The 14,971-nt window shown below is 38.7% G+C and overlaps 1 protein-coding gene across 3 annotated transcripts in view; it reads right to left on the reverse strand.

Annotated features, from left to right (window-relative positions):
- Nucleotides 1-14,971, reverse strand: part of MICU1 (mitochondrial calcium uptake 1) — a 174,920-nt gene that overhangs the window by 12,886 nt on the left and 147,063 nt on the right. The window contains exon 11 of one of the 3 annotated variants that reach the window (XM_070432947.1): nucleotides 6,635-7,275. The exons of the other annotated variants lie outside the window; for them this stretch is intronic. Coding sequence (XP_070289048.1) covers nucleotides 7,148-7,275 — 128 coding nt within the window. The 3' untranslated portion in view covers nucleotides 6,635-7,147. Of the gene's footprint in view, nucleotides 1-6,634; nucleotides 7,276-14,971 lie in introns of those variants that run through there. 3 annotated transcript variants of the gene reach the window in all.

Consider the following 14,971-nt stretch of genomic DNA (forward strand, 5'->3'; position numbering starts at 1 on the left):
TCTGACTGGGAATCAAACCAGCAACCTCTTGGTGTATGGGATGAGGCTCAACCAACTGAGCCACACTGGCCAGGGTGCCATGTTGTTATTTTTAGACTAGAGGCCTGGTGCATGAGATTTGTGCACCCTCTCACAGTCTAGGACCCCTTGCTCCTTACCATCGCCTGCAGTGGAGGCGCGAGAAGCTCCCACCCCTGCCGCTGTGCTTACCAGCTGAGCCTGGCTTCTGGCTGAGTGGCGTTCTCTGCATTGAGCGTCTGCCCCCTGGTGGTCAGTGTACATCATAGCGACCAGTCATTCCGCCATTTGATCGATTTGCACATTAGGGTTTTATTATATAGGACAACATGGCTTAAATCAGTTAAAATGTCCATATCTTGAGAAGTCCTCAAAGAAAATCTAAAGGCGGAATTTCAGGAATTATGGCAGGTGTGATGAGCAGAATTCTGAGATGGTCTCCATTCCCCCCCTCTGGAATATGCATCCTGTATCATCTCCTCTCCTTGAATCTGGGCAGAACCTGTGAATCTGATGGGATACTACTCCTGTTATTTAGGTTACTTTACATGGAGAAAGTATGGGATAATCATTCCCAGGATTATCTATAATAATATAAGTATAATATGCTAATTACACCAGATGGCTGAACTGTGAACGACCGTCTGGATGACCTACTGGACGAAGCCGGGGCTGCTGTGAGGGCTGAGGCAGCAGCTGGGGCTGTTGCGAGAACTGAGGCAGCCGGGACTGTGAGGGCCGAGCTGCTTGCACAAATTTTGTGCACTGGGCCTCTGGTGATTGTATAATGTAAGAATACACCTCAGCACACTGGGGAAAGAGCTCCTCCTGCTGGCTTGAGTTGCCATGTTGTGAGAGGGCCTGTGAGAATAACACACGGTAAAGATTCTCGGTGACCTGCTGAGAGTGATCTCTAGTCTATGGCCAGCGAGAGAAAGGGGACGTCAGTCCTACAACCAAAAGGAACTAAATTCTGCCAAGAATCCAAATAAACTTGGAAGAGGATCCTAAACTCCAGATGACAGTGCTGCCATTTTGACACTTTGATTTCAGCCTTGTTAAGAGAACCTAGCTATGCTGTGCCTAGACCAGCGGTGGGCAAACTAAGGCCCGAGGGCCGGATCCGGCCCGTTTGAAATGAATAAAACTAAAAAAAAAAAAAGACTGTACCCTTTTATGTAATGATGTTTACTTTGAATTTATATTAGTTCACACAAACACTCCATCCATGCTTTTGTTCCGGCCCTCCGGTCCAGTTTAAGAACCCATTGTGGCCCTCGAGTCAAAAAGTTTGCCCACCCCTGGCCTAGACTCTGACTTACAGAAACTGAAATAATAAACAGGTGGTGTTTTAAGCTGCTAAATTTGTAGTAATTTGCTATACAGTAAGAAAGCTAAGTGAGGAAGGTATTTATGGTTGGGATGTCCTTTGGAAGTTCCTCAAATCATACTTTATATGCAGGTGTTCTCACTTTAGGTACATTTAGAGAATGGTCACTCTTCTGCAACTACTAAACCAAGCTCCATTAATCAGATCTTATAGAGGCACTAATCAAGGTCTAATTAAATTTTAAATTTCTGAAAAAGAAAATAAAAGTTCCATTCTTCTTTTGGGAATTCAACAGTCTTGCTCTCATTTCAAATGTATCTGGTAATTATAAGTTAGCTCATTTTCACACAGATTTGGATATAACTCTAGGCTATAACATGTCCCGTAAAACATTACTACATTCCATAAAAAGCTGATTTAGTTATAGTCACAGAATTCCAAATGTGGAAGAACCTTACAGATATTTAATACAACTCTAACCCGAGGGTCAGAGACGCGACTTGCTCTTGATGTCAAGAAAATTAATGACCTGGGAAGGTATCATAGTCATATTATTTTCCCCTCACTCTAGGCCTTTATTAGAGCATTTCACCATCTTTACAGGATCAGATCATGTTTACAATTAATTCACTAATTTATTCAACATTAACTGAATATCACTGTATATGCAGAACGGTTCTAGGCTCAGAGTAGAATATAAAGATGTGGAACACATGGTTCATGTCCTCAAGAGTTTACAGTCTAGTTACTAGGAACAGAGAACTTAAATAATGATAATGTCTTCTGAAAGCAATGATTCCAAGAATTTTTTAAAAAGTTAATTCCTTATTCTTATTTTTGTTACTTATTCTTTAAATTTTTTTTTAATTTCTTGATTTGAGAGAGAGAGAGAGAGAGGAGAGAGATTGATTTGTTGTTCCACTTATTTATGCATTCATTGGTTGATTCCTGTATGTGCTCTGACTGGGACTGAACCCGAAACCTTGGTGTATCAGGACGATGCTCTCACCAACTGAGCTGCCCAGCCAGGGCTCCAAGAATTTCTGGATGAAGGAGGAAACTTAGGAAAGCTAAAAGCTCCAATCCTCCTCATTAATACGTACTAATAACTTAAAACTTCTAAAATCATCTGAATCTCAACAGTGAATGAAAAAAACAGTAGATACTACTACTTCCTAAGAGAACAAAAGTAAGCCTCATCAGCTCCTAGGGCAAGCATGCCAAACTCGTGGCCTGTGGGCCGCATGCCTCGTATGTTTGGCGCGTGTTAGCCTTTGAATTTGACATGCTTGTCCTAGGGTAATTAAAAAAATTGTATCACTTTTTGCAGAGTTTTCACGTTGGGATAGGTTGTTTCCAGCCTGCTGGCTCTTTAGTAAGATAAACAGGCAGAGGAAAGGTCACAAAGCCAGCGAGTAGCAGGCACTCGAACTCAGGTCTGAGTTTAAAACGAAAATGTATACTTACCAATTTCTTACATACAGTTAATGCTCAATAAATGCTAGATGTTAGAACAGTATTTAAAAGTATAACAAATCCTTGCCACTCCAATGAGTAGAGGTGGTGAAGAACACTCTGATTATTAGAAGCTGAGTAGTCTGTATCTGTGTATTTCTTTTTCTTAAAAATATTTTTTTATTGATTTCAGAGAGGAAGGGAGAGGGAGAGAGAGATAGAAACATCAATGATGAGAGGAATCATTGATTGGCTGCCTCCATCATGCCCCCTACTGAGGATCAAGCCCACAACCCGGGCATGTGCCCTTGACTGGAATTGAACCCAGGACCCTTCAGTCTGCAGGCCAATGCTCTATCCACTGAGCCAAACCAGCTAGGGCCATATCTGTGTATTTCAATGTTGAGAAACTGGTAGTTTAATATATACGTATATATTTTTCTGTTCTGTGGTATCTTTTATTTATTTTTATAAAATATATTCTTATTGATTTCAGAGAAGAAGGGAGAGGGAGAGAGAGAGAGAAACATTAATGATGAGAGAGAATCACGGATCGGCTGCCTACTGCATGTACCACACTGGGGATGGAACCCACAACCCAGGCAAGTACCCTGACTGGGAATCAAACTGTGATTTCCTGGTTCATAGGTCGATGCTCAACCACTGAACCACACCGACCGGGCTGTTCTGTAGTATCTTTTAAAGGGATACCAATTTTCCATGCTATACAACCTTATTTAAGTTTCTTTGGGATTTTGTGTACTGATTTCTTCACTGAAGAGTAATATGTTCAGAAAGTTGAAGAACACAGACGTGTCCACTGAGACGTTCAGATGTGGGATAAGAAGGTAGATTAGACAACACCTCCAAGAGTCTAAGTCACAGTACGATGTGCACTACAGATGTCAGACATATTTTATACTTAAGGGCACTAACTCCAAAACATCATAATTTCCAGAAGGACTTTATTCTCCTCCTGCAAATGGTGAATGCTTAGCCAGAAGAAACAGCCTAGAGCAAGCATGTCAAACCCGCGGCCCATGGGCCCCAGGCCTCGTTTATTTGGCCCATGTTAGCCTTTGAGTTTGACATGTTTGGCCTAGAGCCTGTCTTTCTTCAGCTCCCGAGAAACATGGTTCAAAAGGCAAACCTGCATTGCCTCCTGGGTTGTATTTCAGCAAAAATTTTCAACTTTCAGCAGCATTTCAGGATATACTGCAAGGCAACGTAATAGTGTGGAAAGAATATAGCCTTTGCGGTCAGAGAGACCTAAGCTTGAATCCTGGCTCTACCACTGCATAGCTGGGTAACCAGGAGCCAGTTGCTTCATTTTATTTTTATTCATCCATAATCCAGGGAGTAATACCTTTAAGTTTTAAGGGTTAAGAGTGAGGATGTGCATAAAGTACCTAGTGTTATGTCTGGTATATAGAAGCTCCTATGAAATAACCATTGCTATTAGTGTTCCAGATATGTGACAGCCTCACCACTTCCTAAGGGCAATGCTACAGGATTCCCAGGGCTCCGGAGAGAGTGGCAGCTTGTCTGTCAAAGATGACTGATTGTTCAGAATACAAGAGTTTTTGTATGCTAGAAATTACTCCATCACTATTTCTGACTCTCCCAACAACCCAGAAGGGACCTAAATACCAAAAGGCTGAAACTCCTTTACTCATTCAAAATTATTAGACTCAAAGAATTTGAAAACCACAAAGGTTCTTAGAGGTCATCGGCGCCACTTCAGAGAAAAGGAAACGGGGATCATTTGAGGGTATGACTGATACTTCAGAAAAATACTTGGGGTTACAGAGAGCGTCCTGTGGGGATTATGCTGCAGGCTTAACGATCTATTCTCTTGGTTTGCCTGACAATAAGGCAAACTGTACGTATAGAATGACTATAAAGAATTAAGGCCAAAGCATGTCATAAATTAACAATTTTTAGTCTAAGCAGGCTGGTGCTGGGGCATGAGGACAAAAGGCCCAATCTGGGTGGTTATTTTCCTGGATTATAGTTTAAAGAACAACTGGACCTTCGAGTTTAAAAAATCTAGGTATAACAGCATTTTGTAATGGGGGCTTTACCATGCCTGCAAACCTCTCACTCTCTTGGCAGAGATGATAATACTCTAAGTTATACAGGCCATACTCGTTCCACAGCTCCAACTCAAATAATTTCTAACTTTTCCATCGTAGGATGCCATTGGGGAAGGAGTCATGTTCAATTTTCTATTGCCTTCTTCAGCAAACTAGGTAAATCACTCAGACAGCCCTTGGGAAGGTATATGTCTAATTTTATGCCCAGTGTGTAAGCAGCAGAACCCATTTCTCTTAAGTGCTAAACAAGAGACAACCTATAGTGGAAACACAATATTTCATGGAAAAGGTTTTTTCTTCAAATGGTCATAATTCACCAGGACATTTTGTTCTTGCCTGGGCGTTGTCATTCTCACCTGGGCCATGCAGAACTAAAGAGCAAGCCTCAAGGAAATTTGGCTTTTTACTCTGGAGGCATTGCATTGTGCTGCAATATGGTAAATCCGTAGTTGCTGCCTGCCTGGGTTCTCAAACTGTTCTGAGGAACATTAACTCTGTAAGTTGTTAAAAGACATTCAGGGCAATTCAAGTTTGGGAACTATATTGCTTCCCTGGAGATTAATAATGCACATTAGCATATTAAAATGTTGGCAGAAGTAGTGATGCAGGAAGAAATTCTGTATAACCTGGCATTTTCCAAACGTATTTGAATCATGGAACACTTTTTAAAAACCCACAGAACCATTAACATATTGCAGTATACAGTGTTCTTCACAATGCTGTTTGGGAAATTCCATGCTGAATTATGTCTATTTGCAAGTTCTAAAACAGCCAAGGAAGAAACAGTGCCAGGGCCATTAAAAAGGTGCCAATTTCTGAAGGTCCTAACCTTTTGGAAAAAATAAAGACAGCTGAGACTGAGAGCAGAAGGCAGACAGAAGTATTCCTGTCTCTACCCCTGCCCTATTCTATCTCCATCCCACCCCCAATATGGGTCAGAGGCTCCACTTTTTTTTTTTTTTAATCCTCACCCAAGGAGTGAAGACATTTTTTCCCATTGATTTAAAAAAATTTTTTTAAAAATATACTTAATTGATTTCAGAGGGAGAGGGAGAGAGAGATGGAAACATCAATGATGACAGAGAATCATTGATCGGCTGCCTCCTGCATGCCCCCTACTGGGGATCAAGCCCACAACCCGGGCATGTGCTCTTGACCAGAATCAAACCTGGGATCCTTCAGTCCACAGGTCGACGCTCTATCCACTGAGCCAAACTGGCTAGGGCCCATTAATTTTTAGAGAGAGTGGTAGGGAGGGGAATGTGAGGGAGGGAGGAAGGGAGGGAGGGAGGGAGAGAGAGAGAGAAAAGAGAAGAAGAGAAATGTAGATGTAAGACAGACATGTTGATTGATTGCCTCCCACATGCACCCTGACCAGGGCTGGAATCAAACCTGCAACTGAGGTACATGCCCTCAACTGGGAATCGAACCCTCGACCCTCTGGTGTCCAGGCCGACACTCTAACCATTGAGCCATGCTGGCCAGGGCGAGAGGCTCCACTTTTTCTTTTTTAAAAAATATATTTTATTGATTTTTTACAGAGAGGAAGGGAGAGGGATAGAGAGCTAGAAACATCGATGAGAGAGAAACATCGATCAGCTGCTTCCTGCACACTCCCCACTGGGGATGTGCCCGCAACCAAGGTACATGCCCCGGACCAGAATCGAACCTGGGACCCTTGAGTCTGCAGGCCAACGCTCTATCCATTGAGCAAAACTGGCTAGGGCGAAAAGCTCCACTTTTAATCTTCTTATTTAATTAGCACTTGACCAGCTTGTATACTTATCTTCCTTCCTTATTAGACTGTGAGCGTCTATAGGGTAGAACCCTGTGCCCAGCTACTGTAACAGTGCCTATACTGTTGGCTGAATAAATGGATGAATCGCACTAAATCTCGTTTATCAACATTTATTAAACATTCATAATGGAAGCAGCTGACACTTATTAAACATTCACCAAATGATAGGCACAAGGTTAATACCTTATGACGTGGGTCTTATCCTGATTTTAAAAGCATAGAAACTAAATTAGAAGTTGCCCAAAGCTACTCAGCTAGTAAATGACAGAGCCAAGATTCAAATCCAGACAATACGACTTCAGAACCTGGATTCTTAACCAATACACGTTTCTTCCTCTCTTGTAAGATTCATCTCAGCAATAAAATTCCATAATTCTGTGGAGGGAGAATTTGTATAGGACTCAAACCAATGGAAAAATCACTAGCAGGACTTTCAGGATCAGGAGGGTTTTAAGAGCAAAGGGGAGAATGCAAGGAGAGCCTGCAGGAGACGGGCACATCTGGCAGAGCGAAGGACTCGGGAAGAACAGTGGAATGCACTAGAGGCCTCTCTGAGGAAGTGACATTTGAATTGAGACCTGAAGGAGAAATAGAAATTACCAGGTGAAGAGTATAAATAGGTTTCTAAGAAAACAGTTTTTAAACAGACAATACAAATATCCTCACAGTAAATTAAATTGACTTTTTTTTGGTGTTTGCTTTTGCCTTACGTTGTGGACTACATGTGAGGGATACTTAGTTCTTGTTTGCTACAGTGGGTTAAAGGGTGGCCCCAAAAGACATGTCCCCATCTTAGCGCCTGGAACTTGTGAATGAGACTCTGGAAGAAGGGTCTTTGCAGATGTAATCACGTTAAGGATCTTGACATGAGATCTGGGTTAAAGATGACCCAGCTGGGCCCTAAATCCAATGACAAGTGTCCTAAAAAGAGACATACAGAAGAAGGACATAGAGGGAGAAGGAGGGAAGGCCATGTGAAGCCCGAAGAAGTGACTGGAATTATGCAGCCACAAGGCAAGGAACGACGAGCCACCAGAAGCTGGAAGAAGCAAAGGAAGGCCCTTCCTTAGAGCCTAGAGGGAGCATGGCCTGCAATATCTTCATATTGAATTGGGGGCCCTTAGAACTGAGGAAGAATAAGTTTCTGTTATTTTAAATCAGCAAATTTGTGTAATTTGTTATGGTAGCTCTGAGAAATGAATACACTTGGTTTCTCCCTGTTACTGAGCATGAATCTGGGCCACTTTCCCCTAGATACTTACCCTTCTACATGCAGGGCATCCAAAGTTATACAGATATAACTAACTAAGAAGTCAAAACAAATGTCAAACACATTTTTGGATATCAGATATGACTGTACATTTGTACCACTGCCTCTTTGGCAAGGGTAATGAGGCATGGATTATATGGATACTAAACATCCCTGAAAATGGCCTGAAGCAATTTTAAAGCACTGTTTGCCACTACTACCCTGAATCATTCTATTTTGTACATCCTATAATTTTAGCACGGACAGTGATTCATCCTACATAACTGTTCTTTAAAGCAATTCTATTATCTTTAGTTGGGCTTTTCAAAAAAGGTATGCATATAAAAGAGGAGCTTATTAATTTTACTTTTACAATAAGTGATTACTTAAATCTGGTATCTTTGAGTCTGCAGATGCTGTCGAATCTGTTTTGTGAAATAAAGCATTATAGCTTGACTGGTGTGCTCAGTGGTTGAGCGTCGACCCAGGAATCAAGAGGTCACCTGTTTGATTCCCAGTCAGGTCACATGTCCAGTTTTTTGGTTCCATCCCCAGGGCAGGAGGCAGCTGATTGATGTTTCTATCTCATTGATGTTTCTATCTCTCTCTCCCTTTCCCTTTCTCTCTCTCTAAAAATCAATAAAAACATATTTAAAAAAAATAGAGCAATATAACCAAAGCTATTCTGGAGAAAAGGCCTTGAGGAACTACACACACATGTATAACTTCCATGTCATCATCCAGTTTTTTCAAAGGATTCTACAAAGGTCAGAGGTGGTATTATTTTAAACAAATAAACAAGGAAACCAACTACTATTTTTTTGATATTTTGATGAGATATTTTAGTCTTAATAAGTTGTTATAAAATATATTGAATTACATTGACAAAATTGTGAAAAACTATACCCAAAGCTACATTTCAGCATTGTTTATAATATTAACAATAGGAAAATGTAATTGTCAAAAAGAGAGCAATTGTTAAACTATGGTGCATCATATCTAGGGTAGAAATTATGAAAATATTTGAAATTATGTTTTAGAGATTTTTTTTAAAGATACATAATAAAACACTTGGTGTATACTAGTACATATAGATGTAAATAAAGATGTGCATGTAGAAGTATAAATACATGTGATAGAGATATGTTATTGCTGAAACTTGGCTATAACTGAAAGGTTAATCCTTTACCCAAATTAAAAAAGGGGTAAGTGAAAACTTTCCCAGGTTCTCTGAAGTAGTTGGTTGGGGAAGTAGCTACACTGTACATCCTATGTAAATTGGATCTACCATTCAGATCTGCCCTTAAAGAAAAGGCATAAAAAATTAAAGAATTTTGTTCCCTGCCTTCCCCCCCTAGACAGCAGACAGAGCATACCTACGACTTTGTATACATATATGTACTGAAAATGGAGTGAAGAGGTTGTGGACTGAAAACATAACCTGCTTTTTCCTCCATATCTCAAGCTAATTTTAAAGTGGAAGCAAATCACTTTCCTGAAGTCATGGTTTTCTCATTCTTGACCAGAAAAACACCTCAAAATCCTGAATTATTTGCCTGTTAAAACAGGAAAAATCAACATGGAAACATTTCTTCCTAAGTTCTAGGCTGATAATAAGAAACCAGTTTATAGTAAACCCAAAACAAATCTAAAAGTTCTCATTTAATGTACAGACATAGTCCTCATGTCCTGTCTCTCTGTGACCAACTCTCAGGCATATAAATTCAACCCTCAGAATTAGGATGACAATTAGGGAGAACAACAGCTTTTTAAAAAATCCTCACCTGAAGATTTTTCCATTGCTTTTAGAAGGGAGACAGGGAGGGAGAGAGAGAAACATCAATGTGAGAGAGACACATTGATTGGCTGCCTCCCACACATGCCCCGACCAGGGGCCGAGAAACAGACCTGTAACCCAGGTATGTGCCCTTGACTGGGAATCAAACCCAAGACACTTCAGTGGGAAGGCTGATGCTCTAAAAACTGAGCACACCAGCCAGGGCCAACAACGGCTATTTTTAAAAGTTATATGGATTAAGAAAATGAAATAAAAAGCATCCAATTTGCCTTTGAAAGAAAGAAGTTAAAAATAATCTCTATTTGCAGATGGCATGATTTTACATTAGAAAACCTTAAGGAATCCACCAAACAGTGTGAATAAGTAAGATGGTGTTTTATAAAACCTGTCAGTGTTTTGGAAATCACACACTGCAGTACACAAAAGGGATATACAGACATTGTCATATAAACCAAAAACTAAGAGAATTCATTGCTAGCAGATTTGTACCACAAGGAATGATAAAGGAAGTTCTTCAGACTGATGAAAAGTGATCACAGATAAAAATTTAGATATTCCAGAATAAATGTAAATCACTCAAAATGGTAAAAATAAGTAAATGATAAATGTGGGTAAATAGAAAAGATTTTCTCTTAATTTGTTAAATATAACTGTTGAAAGCTAAAATTCTAATATTGTACTATAATATACAGATGAAATATAAATGACAAGTATAGTATAAAGGATGGGGTGGTGGCAAATGAAACTATAATTATAAGGTGCTTACATTTCACTTGAAGTGGTACAGTATTAATACTTAAAGTAAACCATGAAAAAATTATAATTTCTAGAGAAACCACTAAAATAAAAAATGCAAAGCAATAGAGCTAAAAGGCCACTAGAGACCCAACTATATGTCTAGAGGAGGTGCACCTTAAAGACACAGGTAGGTTGAACACAAAAGAATAGAAAAGACATACCATACAAATAATAACCACAATAAGCTGCAGCGGTTCTCAACCTGTGGGTCGCGACCATCGGAAAACACATATAGCATATCAGATATTTACATTACGATTCATAACAGTAGCAAAATTACAGTTATGAAGTAGCAACGAAAATAATTTTATGGTTGGGGGTCACCACAACATGAAAAACTGTATTAAAGGGTCGCGGCATTAGGAAGGTTGAGAACCACTGATAGAGTACTAGATCAATATAAGACAAAATAGATTAAAAAAAAAAAGGCTTATTGCTAAAGATAAAGAAGGAACTTTTCTTAAAAATAAAAGGGCCAATTTATCAGAAGAGCATAATAATCTGTTGTTGTTGTTAACCCTCACCAAGAGTATTTTTTCCACTGATTTTTATTTTTATTTTTTAGAAAGAGTGAAGGGGAGGGAGGGAGAGAGGGAGAGGAGAAAGAGAAAGAGAGAGAGGAAGGGAGAGAGAGAGTCGGGGATAAAACCTGCAACCCAGGTATATGCCCTTGACCAGCAATCGAACCTGCAACCCTTCAGTGTGTGGGCCAGCACTCTAACCACTGACCCACACTGGCCAGAGCAAGCATAATAATCTTATCATTAAGTGTGTATGCACTTAATACTAGAGCTCAAAATTCATGAAGCAAAGACTGACATCACTTGAAGGAAAATATAGACAAATCCACACATACATTGAGATTTTACCATCTCTCACTAACTAGACAAAAAAGTCAGTGAGGAGATAAAAGATCAGAATACTATCAACCATCTTGATCTAAATGATATTTTTATAATACTAAACTAAAAAGTGCAGAATACACACTTTCCAAGTGCATATGAAACATTCATCAGCCCTGGCTGGGTAGCTCGGTTGGTTAGTGCATAGTCCTCAATATACCAAGGTTGAGGGTTTGATCCCTGGTCAGGGCACATACAAGAATCAACCAATGAATGCATAAATAAGTGGAACAACAAATTAATGTGCTTCTCTCCCCCTTCCCCACTCTCTCTAAAATCAATAAAATTAAAAAAAGAAACATTCATAAAAAAAGATCATATGCTGGGCCATAAAACAAGTCTCGGTCAATTTAAAGGACTAAAAAGTTATGAAATACTAGAGGTTCGGTGTACGAAACTCATGCACTCAGGTGTGTGGGGGGGGAGTCCCTCAGCCTGGTCTGTGCCCTCTCCCAGTCTGGGAGCCCTTGGGGGATGTCCGTCAGTCGGACATCCTTAGCACTGCCGTGGAGGCGAGAGAGGCTCCTACCACTGCCGCTTCGCATGCCAGCTGTGAGCCGTTTCTGGTGTACTGACCAAGATTACTTTATCCAGCAAAGCTATCATTCAGAATTGAAGGTCAGATAAAGAGCTTCTACTACTTTAAGACTTTCTATAAAGTTACACCACCAAACCAGGATTATATGAAATGCTGAAAGGTATTCATTAAGAAGAGGAAGAAGAAAAAGGTAAAGATAAAAATTATGAGTAACAAATACATATCTATCAACAAGTGAATCTAAAAATCAAGTGAATTAAAAATCTGATGAACAGAGTAAACTGGTGAATATAATAGAATCAGGGACATAGAAAGGGAGTGGACTGACAATTCTTGGGGGGGAAAGGGGTGTGGAAAGAGACTGGACAAAACTCGTACACCTATGGATGAGGACAGCGGGGGGAGGGGTAAGGGCAGAGGGTGGTGGGGGAGAACTGGGTGGAGGGGATATATGGGGGGGGAAAAAGAGGAACAACTGTAATAATCTGAACAATAAAGATTTATTAAAAAAATAAGAAAATAAAGGAGATTTTATACAGGTGTATATATAAAGTATTTAACAAGATTCAACACCATTTGATACAAATCCTTTTTAAATTAGGAAGAAAAAGATTTTTCTTAATTTGATAATGGGCATCTATGAACAGTCTATTCTAATATCCAACTTAATGGTGACATTGAATGCTTTACACCTGAAATCAGGCAGAAGCCAAGGATGACCACTCTCACCACTTGTATTCAACATTTTACTGGTGATGGAAGCAAGTACAATAAGGCAAGAAAAGAAGGGATTGATATAAAAAAAGGAGAGGTGAAACTCTGTTTGCAGATTTCTTACATAGAAAAACCTAAGGAATTCACAAAACAACGAGGAGAATAATCAAATTTAGCAAGCTGCAGAATACAAGCTCAATATTGAAAATCAATTGTATTTTAATAGCAACAGCAAACAGTTGGGAAATGAAATGAAAATTCCATTTATAATAGCATCAAAACATAAATATTTATGCATACATTTAAAAAATATGTACAAGACTTGTGTATTTAAAAAACTACTGCTGAGCCGAAACCGGTTTGGCTCAGCGGATAGAGCGTCGGCCTGCGGACTGAAAGGTCCCAGGTTCGATTCCCGTCAAGGGCATGTACCTGGGTTGCGGGCACATCCCCAGTAGGAGATGTGCAGGAGGCAGCTGATCGATGTTTCTCTCTCATCGATGTTTCTAACTCTCTATCTCTCTCCCTTCCTCTCTGTAAAAAATCAATAAAATATATTTAAAAAAAACAAAACAAAAAAAAAACTACTGCTGAGAGAAGACCTAAAATAATGGAGAGATAGAATATGCTCATGAAGGAAGACTCATGATCACTAAGATGTCAGTTCACTCCAAATTAATCTACATATTAAATGTTATTGTAATCATAAGTCCCACCTCTTTTTTACATAGAAAGAGACAAGCTAATTCTAATATTTATATGGAAATACAAAGAAACTAAAATATGTAAGGTAATCTTAAAAAAGAAGAATCAAGTTGGGAGGATTTATAATACCTTCTACTACTTTAAGACTTTCTATCTACTACTTTAAGACTTTCTATAAAGTTACAGTGATCAAGACAGTGAACCTGGGCATAAAGAAAGATATATAGATAAATGTAACAGAATAGAGAGCTATAAAATAGATTTACTAATATAGTTAAAAGGTCATTTGATTTTTGATAAAGGTGCCAAAGCAAACAGATGGAGGGCCTTTTCGACAAATGGTGCTGGTACTACTGGATATCTATGTAAAAAAAAATCTTGACTTTTACTTCACACAATATATAGAAATTAGAGATGGATCATATATAAAATATAAGAATTAAAACACTAATGCTTCTAGGAGAAAAATATAGGAGAATCTTCATAGTTTGGTGGTAAAGGGTTATTAGGACCAGAAAGTAATAATCAAAGTATTAAATTGAATGAATTACACTTTATCAAAATAAAAAAAAAGCTTCTGTCAATCAAAATACACCATTCAGAAAGTGAATAGGCAAGTCACAGGCTAGAAAAATATTCACAAAATATAGATTTAATATAGGACTTGCATCTAAAATATATCAAGATCTTCCACAATTCAATAATAAGACAAGCAATCTAATAAAAATGGGCAAGAGATTTGAACAGACACTTCACCAAAAAAGATATATGAATACTAACAAAAAAGTTGCTTAACAGCAGAAGCCATCAGGGAAATACAAATTAAAACAATAAGTTACCTTTATATAAACTCTAAAATCACTTAAATTAAAAAAGACTGTTGTTAACCAATTATTGACAAGAACGTGGAACAACTTGAACTGCTGCACATTGATGGCGAGAGTGTAAACAGATACACTGTGAAAAAAAGTCTCATAGTTTTTTTATAAAGAAATATTCATTTCCCTTGGACCCAACAATTCTCTTAGGTATTTATCCAAGAGAAATGAAAATACATATCCTCATAAAGACTAACAGAAGACTGTTTATAGCAGCTTTATTCAATATAGCCAATAACTGGAAACAGCCAATATGTCCAACGAAAGGTAAATTGTGGAGTATTCATAAAATGGATTACTATTCATAAAAAAGGAAAAAAAACTATTGTACATGCAACAATATGAATGGATCTCAAAAATAGGCTAAAAAAACTTTAAAGAGTATACACTGTATAATTTCGTTTTTATGAGATTCTAGAACAAACAAAATTAAACTATGGTGGGGAAATGCACAGAATTAAGGTTGCTTCTTGGTGAGTGGAGGCAGAATTGACTCTGAAGGAGCACAAGGGAACTTTAAACGAATACTGAACTTCAGTTAGTATTTATGGTGAAGTATTCAGGAGTGAATGCGCTTAAGTCTGTATTAATTTGAATGAACCAAAAAAAATTAAGAGATTGATAGAGGACTATCAGGGAAATACTAGTACAGCAAAATGTTAATTGAGCCATATATATGGATATTCTTTGAA

Source organism: Myotis yumanensis, unplaced genomic scaffold (genome assembly GCF_028538775.1).
Source record: "Myotis yumanensis isolate MYYU_CA2020_CCGP unplaced genomic scaffold, mMyoYum1.0.hap1 SCAF_13, whole genome shotgun sequence".
NCBI lineage: Eukaryota > Metazoa > Chordata > Mammalia > Chiroptera > Vespertilionidae > Myotis > Myotis yumanensis.